Raw genomic sequence first — 14637 nt, 5'->3', positions numbered from 1 at the left:
AAAGAAACCGGAAAAAGAAACAGAAGAGAGAATAGGGGTCAGTATGGATTTTGGAGCCACTGTGAATAATTATTATGAAGAATTGAACATACAGAGTATCAGTATTAAGTTAAAGTGAAGTTATAAAAAGGCCATGTTAAAGTAATGTGTTTTCAGCAGTGTTTTAAACTGCTCTACTGTATCAGCCTGACGAATTCCTATCGGCAGGCTATTCCAGATTTTGGGTGCATAACAGCATGTCACAAATTACTCCTGACACTCTTTTCCACCCGGCCTGCTCTCTCTTTTTCCACTTCTCTCCCACACTCCCCATTACTCTGTACTGTTGATCCCAAGTATTTAAACTCATCCACCTTCGTCAACTCTCTTCCCCTCATCCTCACCACTCCTCTGACCTCCTTCTCATTCACACACATGTATTCTGTCTTGGTGGTCCTACTGATCTTCATGACTCACCTCTCCAGTGTCTCCTCAACCTGCTCCCTACTATCGCTACAGATCACAAAGTCATCAGCAAACATCACAGTCCACGGGGACTCCTGTCTAATCTCATCTGTCAACTTGTCCATCACCAAATAAGAAAGGGCTGAGAGCTGATCCCTGATGTAATCCCACCTTTGTCACTTCTACCACAGACCACTCTTACGTACTTCTCTGCCACTTCCGACTTCCTCATACAATACCACAGCTCCTATTGAGGCCCCCTATGCTATGCTTTTTTCCAGGTCCACAAAGACGCAATGCAACTCCTTCTGTTCTTCTCTAAACTTCTCCATCAACCTCCTCAGAGCAAACATTACATCTGTGGTGCTCTTTCTTGGCATGAAACCATCCTGCTGCTCACTAATCATCACCTCACTTCTTAACTGAACTTCCACTACTCTTTCCCTTAACTTCATGCTGTGGCTCATTAATTTTATCCCCCTGTAGTTACTGCAGTCCTGCACATCCCCCTTATTCTTAAATATCGGCCCACCAGTACACTTCCTTTCCACTCCTCATCATCCTCTCACTTTCCAAGATTCCATTAAACAATCTGGTTAAAAACTCCATTGCCATCTCTCCTAAACACCTCCATGTTTTCACAGGTATGTCATCCAGACCAACAGCTTTTCCATTCTTCATCCTCTTCATCGCTGTCCTTACTTCCTCCTTGCTAATCCGTTGCACTTCCTGATTTACTATCTCCACATCATCCAACCTCTTCTCTCTCTCGTTCTCTTCATTCATCAGCCTCTCAAAGTACTTTTTCCATCTGCTAAACACACTCTCCTCTCTTGTGAGTACATTTCCATCTTTATCCTTTATTACCCTAACCTTCTGCACATCTTTCCCAGCCCGGTCCCTCTGTCTAGCCAATTAATACAGGTTTTTTTGGTGGGGTGGTCTTGGGGAAGGCAAAAATACACTACAAGACCAAAAGTATGTGCTCCGAACCCAACCCGTAAATTATTTTAGTAAAACCCAATAGTGTATAAAAGCAAGGACAAACACTGGAAGGGGGCAGGACATGGTGTACTGAAGAGCTGGGTGATTATCAATGTGGCACTGTCAATGAATGCCACCTTTCCAGCAAGTGTGTTTATCCAGTGTCTGGTTTGCTAGAGCTGCCCCTGGTCCCCTGCAAGTGCTGCTATTGTGATGTGGAGCAATAAGAGCTCAGCCATGAACTGGTAGGCCACACAAGATCACAGAATAGGACCACTGAGTGCTGAAGCATGTAGCCTGTAAAACGCGTCGGTTCTCGATTGCAGCACTTGTTATCAAGTTCCAGTATGCCACTGGGAGCAAAGCCAGCCCAAGGTGTGTACATCAGAATATTCATGAAGTTGGTTCGACAGGCCGAGCATCCACACTCAAGCATAAGATCACCATGTGCAATGCCATGTGTCGATTGGAGTGATAAAAATAAAGCACACTGCCCTTGGACTTCTGGAGCACTGGAAATGTTTTCTCCGGAGTGATAAATCACATTTCACCATCTGGCTGTCTCGCTGGCAAGCACACAGAGGAACAAGGTGACCAGGAGAATTGCATAGTCTGAAAAAATCAAAACCAGAAGAAACCAAGAAATGAGAGCTCAAAGTCAAATACTGGCAATCAAAATGTAAATTGTAAGGACAAGGCACACAAAAGGTTCTGGGATCTTAGTGGTTTGCCACAGCATCATTTTGGATGACCCTTAAACCTGTTACGAGTTTAAACGTCCTCATTGCTGTGTCTCTCACGGAATGCTGGGATTGTTCCCACGGATACAGGAGTTATGAATAACACAAAATTGCGGAGCCTGCTGGGATCCAAGATGACATCTCGTTAAGCAAAATGTGAATGATTGGCTTTCAAATGACTTGTTCAGAAACACTTAGAAAATTGATGGAAAATTCAGAATCTCCTACAAAAATGTACAAGTTGTGACTAAGGTCATTAAAAATCCAGAGAAAAATAAATTAAAAATAACCAACATAACACTGGCTGTCTAACAGGTAAATCTGAGTTTGGTGGACGCCATGAGAGCACAGCCTGACTGAAAGCATAGTGCCAGCTTAAAAGTTTGGTGGCAAAGGAATAATGTCCTGGGGCTGCTTGTCATAGTCTGGGCTGGGACCCTTAATTCCAATGAAGGGACATTTTAATGCTACAGCCAGCTAGGATTGTGGGCTTCCAGTCTGAAGAATATCCTTTGCAATTTCAGCATGACCGTGTAAGGTCCGTATAGAAATGATACGGGAGAACTCGAGTGACCTGCACAGAGAGCCCTGAGCTCAATCCCATTGTGCACCTTTGGGATGAACTGGAATGCAGCCTGCTGGGCAGGCCATATCAAGGCTTGACCTCACTTATGTTTTTGTGGATGAATGGTAGTAATCCCCATGGCCACATTCTAAAATCTAGTGGAAGGAAGAGTGGAGGCTTTGATAGCAGCAAAGGAAATACCAACTCTGCATCAACAAGGACTTATGGGTATGTATGTATGTATGTGTGCCCACATGTTCTGCATTTTTGGTTGGTGCTGTTGACAAATTCAATTAATTTTGTTCTTTTATAGCGGACTTCACGTAAGCACCAGTTGCAGTAAACCAAGCATTGATTGTAGACCACCTATTGGTCTGTGTAACATTCAGCAGCCTGGGCACAGTGTTGTTGTATCTTCTACTGGGGTGGGTATAGGAAAGGTGCCGCACCATCTCAATACGATTCTCTACCCCAGGGAACAGAGTGGACCAGCTTGAGGTCCATCTTCATCAAGACTTGTCTTTATTCCAGATGTCCACTAGTTGTGGCGGTTGTCATCAGAAATCAAATACAAGTTGTTTGCTGGCATTTTCTAATCCCTCACCTCACCCATCTCCCTTCCCCTTTAGTGCAGCCAGATCCAGAGAATGTGACGGTGTGCACCGACGGTGGCCGCTACGACGTGCAGCTGTACGATCGACTGAGGCATTCCGTCTACTGGGAGGAGGAGCCATCAGAGGTGCGCCGATGTTCCTGGTTTTACAAAGGAGACACGGACAGTCGCTTTGTGCCCTACACGGAGGAGTTCAGTGAAAAGCTTGAGGTAAATCACCAAGTGCTCATAGTCTGTCCTCCTCACACTGTGCTCAGTCTGATAATGTAATGTCGCTTAACTTCAGGTCTGTCTTGATGGTGACCTGCCATTCTTTAGTTCTAGCACCTTGAACAGCATACATGGTCAGGCGGCACTTTACACAGCAAACTACAACTTTAAATAGTTTATCGGGGCCTTATTAGCACGTCCACAAAGTCCAGTGAAACTGTAATTCTCCACTTGATCAGGTTTTTCACTTTGCTTTTCCTTAACTTTTTTTTTTTTTTTAATTGATATTATTTGAAGAAAACAACATAGCATACAATCATGTCGGCCTTCACAAACCATAATTAAACTCCTGTCTGGCAGGAAGAGAGATGAGCCAACAGCCTGAGCAAACAACAAAGAAAGGAGGAGTATCCTTTTCCCTGATACACATGCTTATTGTAAACTTTTATTGTTTAGATCTTGCCATATTTTAAAAAGTTTTGGACAGATCCTCTATGTGAGAATTACATTTTTTCCTATTACAAATCCCATAGAACATTGGTTACCCATTGACCTATAACTGGTGGGTGGGGATTCTTCCAGTTAAGCAGGCTAAGTCTTCGTGCTAGTTGTGTGGTGTCGGCAATTAGTCAGTTTGCCCTTCTCCACTTTAAGCCCCTCTGTGAGCCCACCAAACACGGCTGTTAATGTGTTAGAAGTGACTGTGACACCAAGGCTGTCTGGTATGCATTCAATGGTTTTGGTCCAGAATGAGGTTAATTTGGTGCAGGCCCAAAACACGTGGCCCAGTGAGGCTGGAGTCCGACTGCAACGTTCAAAGGTTAAATCTCGCCCCGGAAACATTTTGGACAATTTTAAACGAGAGAGATGTGCTCGATAAAAGATTTTACGTTCAATGACTGAATACGTTGCACATATGGAGCTGGAGTGTATTCTCTGCATGGCAGCCTTCCACTCCTTTTCAGAGGATCTTTTCCCCACTGTACCATGGGAACTTTGAAAGGAGGAGACTTAATCTTTTTTAAATATACTCAGCAAAAAAAGAAATGTCCTCTGACTTTCAACTGTTTTTACTTTCAGTAAACTTAATGTGTAAATATTTGTATGAACACTAAAAGAGTCAAAACCATAAGACTATAAACTAAAAATGTCTCGCAATGTGTCCCTGAATGAAGGAAGGGAGGCTCCAAATCAAAAGTACCAGTCAGTATGTGGTGTGGCCACCAGCTGCTTGAAGTACTGCAGTGCATCTCCTCCTCATGGACTGGACCAGATTTGTCAGTTCTTGCTGTGAGATGTTACCCCACTCTTCCACCAAGGCACCTGCAAGTTCCTGGACATTTCTGGGGGGAATGGCCCTAGCCCTCACCCTGCGATCCAACAGGTCCCAGACTTGCTCAATGAGATTGAGATCCGGGCTCTTCCACTGCGAGGATGATCAGCTGTCCTTCCTGTCTCCCTGTAGCGCTGTCTTAGGCGTCTCACAGTGCGGACATGGCAATTTATTGCCCTGGCCACATCAGCAGTCCTCATGCCTCCCTGCAGCAGGCCTAATGCACGTTCACGCAGATGAGCAGGGACCCTGGGCATCTTTCACAGTCGGTAGACAAGTCTCTTTAGTGTCCTGCGTTTTTAGAACTGTGACCTTAAATGCCTACTTTCTGTAAGCTGTTAAGGTCTTAACGACCATTCCACAGGTGCATGTTAATTAATTGATTATGGTTAATTGAACATGCATGGAAAACATTGTTTAAATAAACCCTTTACAATGAAGATCTGTAAAGTTATTTGGATTTTTACAACATTATTGTTGAAATACACAGTCCTGAAAAAGGGACGTTTCTTTGTTTGCTGAGTATATATATTATTGAGATGCTGCCTGAATCTTCAAGACTGATCGGTGTCGCCTCAGAACAAAACAGAAATGTGCGGGAGGTGAGGAAAATTAGTCCGGTTCCTTTTAGCAAAGTTTCTGATTTAAAAGTAATGGAAAAATTGTGTTGACGGCAAGTTAAATTTGAAGCATAATTATTCATAAGACTCGTATATACAAATTTCTTAATTGTTTTCTGGACATTTAATATTGTGTAGGTTTGAAAGGGAAGAAAACGGTGATTATTATGGGGAGGTACAACAGATAAAAGCTTCTTTGTCATAAAGTGCTTCCTGCATTGGTTTCATATTCTGAGTGATTGAAGGACAATAGAATTATTAGTATGTTGACGGTAATTTGTATTTACTGGGGCACAGTTTAGAGCCTATAAAGAGGTACCGCTAGGTTTTAATTCTGTTGCACACTACGCTTGTGTATATTCATGGATTTGAGTCGTCATCAAGGTCTTTATGGCCTGTATATTTGATAAACTTGAAAGTTAGGTAATGCCATGGCCCCTTCTGCTTTAGGTTGTTGTAGAGTCGCCCTTTGGATGCATGGATGTTTCCGATTCCAAGTAACTGAGGTTATAGCTGAGTCTAATTTCTTAAAGAACGATTTTCTAATGTACTGTCTATGGGGATCCTCTGAAAAAGAAAAAGAAGCTTAGGAAGGATATTCATCTTAACAGTCTGGACTCTCCCTGCTAATATGAGATTGGGGGGTAGACCATCTGTTCATATCTTTTTTTTTTTTTTTTTTTCCCATGCAGATAGCAAAATGTTGTTGAAAAAGATCTTTATATACTTGTGATGTTTGCACTGAGGTATTTAAACTGATTTGCTAAAATAAATTGAAGGTGTCCAGTCTAATACTGTTTGCTAGAGAGTTCACTGGAAAAAGCAAACTTTTGTTAAAATTCATTTTGAGTCTAGTCTGCTAGTGCTTCTAGGACTGCTGATGCATACGGTACTAAATCATCTGCATGAAGTGATATTTTCTGTTCAAGTCCTTTACCTTTGATGCTTGGCCAAGTAGCTCAATGGCAATTGCAAAGAGCAATGGTGATCGGGGGCATCCTTATCTAGTACCACATTCTAGTGTTTGAAGTAATGTTAATGTATAAAGTGCTTTAATACAAGCTGAGGCTTCTAGACTTGTATAAAGTGCTTTGATCCTTGCACATACTGTATGCTTGGGCCAAATGCAAATTTGAGCAGTGTGGTGAATAGGTGGCCTCATTGAAACTCTGCATCAAATGATAATAAGATGTCTGGTGTTTTAGATTTTATAGGTGAGTATATTAGATTAAACAAACATCGAAGATTAGAAGCTAAGTGTCTGCCTTATATACAGTCATACGAAAAAATTTGGGAACCCCTCTTAATTCTTTGGATTTGTGTTTCTTATTGGCTGAGCTTTCAAAGTAGCAACTTCCTTTTAATATACGACATGGAAACAGCAGGATTTCAGCAGTGACATGAAGTTTATTGAATTAACAGAAAATATGCAATATGCATCATAACAAAATTAGAGAGGTGTATAAATGTGATCACCCAACAGAGATATGACGTCAATACTTAGTTGAGCCTCCTTTTGCTCCTTTGAGCCTCTCGACGCTGTCCTCCTATAGCCTGTGATGAGTGTCTGGATTCTGGATGAGGTATTTCTAACCATTCTTCATACCAAATCTCTCCAGTTCAGTTCAATTTGTGGATTTTCATGCTGTGGAGAAATTTAGTCGAGATTCTGCTGGCTTGTATAAGTTGAGATAAATAAAGCCGTTAAAGATTCCACCTTCTGTTACCAGTGTGAATTGTAAGCCTATGGTTTTCTTATTAAAGTAATAACTTGACCGATCACTTCGCAGGTTGGAATGTTACATTCAGCCAGTATTTCATTTTGTTTTGTTTTGCCGTCTTCTAAACCATCGGGAATGCTTAGCTTTCCAAACACTCTCCTTATTTTACAAGAGAAGGACAGAAACTGGTGTCCCAGGTCCGAGCTGTTTTTACAAGTTGCACAAGACTTCTCCTTCACTCTTTTTCAAGTCGGGTTATTACCCTTCCTCAAGTGTACCATGACTTCTAAGGTGCAGGAGTCACTTGTTTTATAGGTCGTACAATTGGCTTACGGATCCTGCCAGGGGTGTATTTACTGCTTCTCATGCGGAGTTATGGGCTGTGGATGATTGTGTTCAGGAAAATCTGAGCAGTGGGTTTATGAGGCCTTCCAGTAATCCCATGGTAATGGTTTTTTTTTTTTCATTTCTCAAAAGATTGTTTGTTGTGCCCTTGTATCGATTTTCAGGGCTTAAATAGAATCACCGTCCAGAATAATTATCCTCTTCACTTGATTTCTCCCTTGATCGATCAAATTACAGGCTCTGTGATTTTTACTAAGTTAGATTTAAGGAGTGCTTCTAATTGGACTTGCATTAGGGAAGGCAACAAGTGGACGATTTCCTTTAATACGACCTCTGGCCTTTCTGAATACTTGGTCATGCCCTGGCAGTATTTCAGTTATTTGTTAATGACCTGTTTTGCCATCTTTTGGGTTCTTCTGCTTCAGTGTATGCTTTTGGACTCCCTTTGGACACAAATGCTGCAAACGTAGCTCTAGATTTGAGTTGGACAACCTTTCGACTATCTATCGTGTTAGCCATTATGAATGTAGTGACAAGTCAAGCAAAGTGACACTTCAACAGCCATGGACACTGTGAGAGGGACTTTAAAGTCACAGTGCTTATGGGCAACTTCAGAACACAGCAAGAGAGAAAAGAATGGGAAGTGAAACTCATGTTAGAATTGAACACATTACGACAGGGTGTAGTTAGAGGCGAGAGTTTTCTGGCCAGATATGAGGATTGTGTGCGTCTCTCGCACTGACACAGACAGCCTGACTACAGACCCACAACAGAAACTTCAAAAGACTTTGTTGGACAGTCCTCTTATCAGAAGATCTCGACTAGACGTTGTTCTCCTCTCTTGCTAAATGAGTCTTCGCTTGAAGAGGTCTATTAAGTTTGTACATTTAAGATGCCTCACTTAAAGGTTTTCCAATGCTGTGTCCAAATAAACACAGGGAACGCCAGTCTGTGTATTACGTCTCGCCTGAAGAAGGGGCCTGAGTTGCCTTGAAAGCTCGCATATTGTAATCTTTTTAGTTAGCCAATAAAAGGGGTCATTTAGCTTGACTTCTCACTACTTCTTGAAATCCTCTTTTTATCACTGTATGCTTCTTGGTCTCTCCGCTGCTAGAGTTAGTGGTGCATCCGGCTCGGGTATTTCCAAATGGCAATCCTGGGTACATCACCTCTGCCTCTGCTCTGACTTAGTTCAGCCGTGCCTTCTCTCTTCTGTTATTAACTTCATCTACTTTGGGACTGTGTGGTGAGGGTGGGCACCATGGGGTGGACTTTTCATAGAGTGGAGTTTGAAAGTATTCAGACCCCCTCAGTTTTTTTCCACTTTTGTTGTGTTACATTTTCCGCTTATCGAATAACACTCCGTTCCCACCAGCATGACAAAGTGAAAATGGGAATTTTCTTTTTGCAGATTAATTAAATAAAAAAAAAAAAAACGGAACATCACATTGTCACAAATTTCACTTTATTACACAGACCTTTATTTATGGCCTTTAATGTTGTGAATTCTTTATATTTACTGATTTCTTGAGTTAATACCAGTGTCTGCTGAGAAGTCCATGTGACTAGCCTCAGTAGGGGAAACAAGTATTTGATCCCCTGCTGAATTTGTAAGTTTGCTCACTTACAAAGAAATGAACAGTCTCTAATTTTTATGGTACTTTCATTTTATCGATGTAGGCACACTGACACTTCAGAATGTGAGCAGTGGTACCGACAATGCAGTCAGACTTGTAGTTTTCGGGCACACACACCGTCAGCATGGCCCTGCCAGATCTAAACACTAGCGTGGAGAGTCGCTCGCGTACTGAAGTGTCTACAGCTGCAGGTGGAAGCTGCCGTCGCACTTTTCATAACTGATCTTTTCCTGAATAAGGAGTGGCATTGCACATGTACTGTGTCGGCATCAAACCCAGGAAGCTCTGCAGTCTACTTGTGACTTTACGCTGTAGGCAGATAAGTAAATAAATCAAGGTGAATAACATTCCATCTGGCTTTTATATAAGTAACACAGAAATGTTTTTTATGTAAAGACCATCACAAACAGAACTTTGACCGATACTTTGGTGAGCTCTGTAGGCCATGCTGTTTCATTGATGGACATGTGTGGCAGATTGGCCAATAATATTCACCGACTTGATAATGCCCAATCTCTTGCTGCATTCAAACGGTGCCATCTTTTCGCCTTTACGCCTGGTGCAGCTACGTTGCTCTTATATGTGAGTGGATGTTTCTTGCGGGTTGGGCTTCTGTTCTCTTTCTCCGATGTAGAATCATCTGGGTACACCTCTGTTATAGCACGTCTTTATTTGAAAACAGCAGTGTCAGATTGGGGCGCGAGTAAATGTGACTGCGAGAATAAAACTGAATAAAACGCTGACCTTTACAAGTAGCATACATTTACATTGGCTGTTACAGACTCAAATCAAATGTATGTTTTTATTGTATAATAGTAAGAATAAGAGCAGCTCACTACTCAAAATGGTACATCTAGGAAGGGCCCAGAATTGAACTCATGACATGTTGATTATGAGTCGGCAGTTCTTACTGCTGTACTACCAAAGCAGTCGTGACAGTCAAGTACCCTAACCCGGTTTCTTTTTCTTTGCTTTTATCTATATTAATAAAAGGCAAAGCCCTCACTGACTCACTCACACACTCATCACTAATTCTCCAACGTCCCGTGTAGGTAGAAGGCTGAAATTTGGCAGCTCATTCCTTACAGCTTACTTACAAAAGTTAGGCAGGTTTCATTTCTAAATTCTACGCGTTAACGGTCATAACTGAATCCTACTTACGTACATATATACGTCCATAGCCTGCAGCTCGGTCGCCATGTGAGGCGGAGTTGCATCCCCCATCCCCACGTAATTGACTGCCTACACATGTAAGGCCGTCCGTCAGCAGCAATCCAAGCTGTGAGAAAACAGTAAAAAGGAGGCGTGTCGGACGTCGTGGTACATTTTCTGATGCAGCTAGACGGAAACAACTTCGTGACGCTGCTGCCAAATACTCGCTGGCAATTCCACAAGTTCATAGACATGCTGCCGCTAAATATTCGCAGGCAAATCCATAAGTTAATACCGGGAATGCCTGTTAAACATCTTAGATTCACGAGTAGAGATTTGGGTGGTGAGATGTTTATTGAGGTGATCACCATTGATCAGAGAACTGTCACTTACCGAGTGGTTTCCATGCCTGGAGATACCACCTGCCTTTTCCATTCTCTGTGTTACATATTGCACGGCCATATCAGGCTCACTCTTGATATCCATTGTGTCTTATGTACTGAATGACTGGACAGGTTCAAGGTGTGGACTGATGACGGTACAGGAGATAATTAGACTACACAGGAGCACTAGAAGAGTGAAATGCTTAAGCCCTTCACCTATGGTTCTGCATGTGAGTTGATGGCTGCCGCTGAATTGTTCGGTTGTCGCTTTCAAGTGTACCGAAATGGCCAAATATTTTACACCTTTCGACAACCGCCAATGCCTCTTAAACATCTTAGATTCACAGGTGACGATTTGAGTAGTGGACACTTTGATGTTTATGGATGTTTCAACTCTCAAAAGCTGGATGTGAAGTTATCGATGAAACCGGTTGTTTGCTTACAACACTTGACAGATGCCGAATGTCTCTTCAACACAAGTCCTACAAATACTGTCGTAATTGAAACAAACCATGAAACTCAAACCGATTATGACAGCAGCAATCCAAGCTGTGAGAAAACAGTAAAAAGGAGGAATGTCAGATGTCGTGGTACATTTTCTGTTGCAGCTAGACGGAAACAACTTCGTGACGCTGCCGCTAAATACTCGCAGGCGATTCCACAAGTTAATACCGGGAATGCCTGTTAAACATCTTAGATTCACGAGTAACGATTTGAGTGGTGAGATGTCCATCGAGGTGATCACCATCGATCAAAGAACTGGCACTTACTTGTGCTTTTAACTCTTTGAGGGCTGAGTTTTCTTAAGCACACACAGCAGTGGTTTCACACATAAATCAACCTAAGACGTCTGCTGCTGCATGCTGTGGCTGCTGTTGATACCTGTTCGGTGTCTGCACTGGCAGAGACTTAATGGCCAGCAGGAATGAGCGGCCGGCTGGCTGCCTGGCTGTCTTCATGCATCAAGTGGGTAGCAGTGGCAGTCGCAATGCAACACAATCTGGTTTGTACCTCTTGTCATCGTAAGTGGCGGTCCTCCCAGGTGAACATTGCTGTGGGACATCAGCTACAAGAACGTGTTCAGCGCCACGATCAGCTGATGCCGGTACCTCACTTTCGTTTTCAGTTTCCGTCTCCAGATCACTTGCATCAAAATCGGAGTTGGATGATCACAGTCTCATTCAGCGATAACATGCAAAAACGTCGTCCAGAGTATTTTGCTTTGCACATTCACTTTGGTCACTCGCCAGATGTCGATGCCATTTTAGAGGTTGTTTTCTCTTTGCTATTCACGCACGTGCACGGAATTGAGGTCAAATCAGCGAAGCTAACTTTCCTTCCAGTAAAGATATTCAATCTAAAACGTAACGGTGAGATTTTGTCGTAGATTATAGCTGACCGCCCGCCGTCCTCTTCTGCCTTGAAAGAGTTAAAGACCCTTGTGTGTTTTCATCCACTTTTATTCTGTGCTCTTGTTATGTTAACTAGTGCATCAATTCAGGCAGGATGCTTTCCCTTCAGATCACTCTAAATTTTAATTGGTGGTCTCCGGCACAAGACGCGCATCTCGGACTCTACAAGCAGCCTTTCTTTTGGGTCTCCTAAATCAGCTCAGACTGGGTTGGGACTTGTGACAGACTTGTTTTGTTACATTTTGATTGCTAATCATCTGTCCCCTCAGACTCTGCAGCAGTTCTTGTGCAGACCGGCATATTTATTGTTCGATGACTGACCGTCGGGGTGGTTTCAGATTTGGGGTAATTTCATGACTGGGCCCAGTTGTGTGCTGCCTGGATTGTGCACTGGTCTATAGACACCTCCTCAGCTTTTCTTAATTGTGTGCACACTGAAGGGAGGAGATGGCGCATTCCCACGTCCTTTGAGCTGCGTAATTTGTATGAAAATGTGCTATATAAATAAATGTTGTTGTCCTAAATATTTTGTTTTCTTTTTCTGTGTCACAGTCGGAATACAAGAAAGCCGTATTTACCAATCAGTGGCACAAACGTCTGGAGTTCCCAACTGGCGAGACCATTGTCATGCACAACCCAAAGGTAAGAGCTTGCACATGAAAGATGCTCCGTTGCCCCTTGTTTTATTAAATGAATCAATGAGTGCAGTGTAGTGTAGCGTTGTGTATGACTAACATGGGACCTTCTGAGGAACGAATATGTACTAAAATAAATCAGAAACACTTTACATTAAATGAATCTTTACATTTGAAAAGCACATTTTATTTAAATAACTTTAACTATAAAACGTACGTAGTAAGGTGTGCATACTCTGATAATGCAAATGATCTCTCATCACCAATCCATCCACCCTCCAAACCTGCTGCTTATCTAGAACAGGGTCGCTTATCCCATCAAGCATCAGGTGCCGGACAGGAACTACACCAGGGTACAGGGTGCCAGCCCGTCACAGGGTGAACACACACATACATTAGGGCCCAGTTTAACATTGATAGCCCACCTAACCTGTGCATGCCCATTCCACATTGGGAGCACCCATGACTTGAACCCTGGGCTCCTGGTGTCAGGGCAGCAGCACTGTTTCTGCACCACTCTTCATTATACAGTACATATGAAGTTGTATTATTTTTTAATTAATGTAGTAATCCCAGATACAAATTACCAAGAGACTGGAGTCTGTGTTAGTGTGTTCAGTATGCAAATTTAGTCGTCTCTAGATGATTTCACTTCGCCTCAATGTCCAATCGCATTGCCCCAGTTATGTTACATAACTGTTCTCTCCCTTTTATCTAAACACAAAGCAAAAACCATGCCTCATTATAACCCCATCTGGTGTGCAGGAAAATCATGTTCTGTGGAGGGGATCACTGCGAAAGTGATGACACTGATGACATTAGCTCTTAATGTCACTGACTGAGAGGATAAATCTGCTCATTTGGTGGAAACCACATGAGAAATGCTTCCTGATCACTGCTAAACTGGAGCATAAGTGTGTGTGCGTGTGTGTGTGTGTGTGTGTGTGTGTGTGTGTGTGTGTGCGTGTGTGTGTGCGTGTGCGTGTGTGTGTGTGTGTGTGTGTGTGTGTGTGTGTAGATACACATGAGTTAGGCTCAGATTCAAAGCCGGTCCACTTAACTCGTTTTGCAGTCAGGTGGTGGTGTATCAGGCTAAAGCATAGCATTGTAATTGATTTGACGGCCACTCGTTATATTTAGCCTTATTAATGCTATTACATTTTTTGTTTTTGCTTTTTTTGGACATATGCTACCTAAGCCAGTCTCACATTATGTGACTTTGTAAATGTAAGAGCAGCTGTCCTTGACTTTCAAGTGAGCAAAAAAATGGCTGTAAAAGAGCAATGGCCAAGTCAGAGTCCTGAGCTTAACCCAGTTGAGATGCTGTGGCATGACCTGAAAAGGGCTATGTAATCACGCCAGTCCAGAAATACTGATGGACTAGAACAGACTGCCAGGATGAATGGTCCAAAAATCATCCTCCGCATTTTGCAAGTCTTATAAGCGACTGCAGGGATCATCTGGTATAGGTTGTGGCTCCAAAAGGCGGATCTACAGGTTAGTAACACCAAGCCTACACTGTGAGCGATTACGCATTGTGCTCCGTAAAGACTTGAAAAGATTAGAGCACATTTTATTAGGAATCAGTCCAGGGAATTCCAAAGGGTTCATTTAGCTTTTCTTGCAACTGAAATGCATTTTGAGATACGGCATGTCAAATACGGTTCCAGATATCCTAAAATAGCTTCTTGTCCCTTTTTAGATCTCTACAATACATTTCAAGTTGTCTCAAACAACTTTCAGCTCGTTTTGACTGGAAATCCCATTGAAGTCATAACCAGTTTTTTACGGGAATTCATTTTTTGAGATATCTTGAAACAGACATCTTTTCAGATATCGTTAT

General features: G+C 42.5%; 1 protein-coding gene across 4 annotated transcripts in view; it reads left to right on the top strand.

The window, feature by feature from the left end:
- Positions 1-14637, top strand: part of LOC120522889 (SEC23 interacting protein) — a 114758-nt gene that overhangs the window by 21376 nt on the left and 78745 nt on the right. For all 4 annotated transcript variants that reach the window (XM_039743661.1, XM_039743654.1, XM_039743676.1 and 1 more), the window contains exons 4-5: positions 3363-3556; positions 12712-12801. In XM_039743661.1, the coding sequence (XP_039599595.1) occupies positions 3363-3556; positions 12712-12801 (284 nt within the window). The remainder of the gene's footprint in view (positions 1-3362; positions 3557-12711; positions 12802-14637) is intronic.

This window comes from Polypterus senegalus, chromosome 1, assembly GCF_016835505.1.
Source record: "Polypterus senegalus isolate Bchr_013 chromosome 1, ASM1683550v1, whole genome shotgun sequence".
In the NCBI taxonomy this organism is placed as follows: Eukaryota; Metazoa; Chordata; class Cladistia; order Polypteriformes; family Polypteridae; genus Polypterus; species Polypterus senegalus.
The sequence above is the reverse complement of the archived record's forward strand: the minus strand, read 5'-3'. Positions and strand labels throughout refer to the sequence as shown.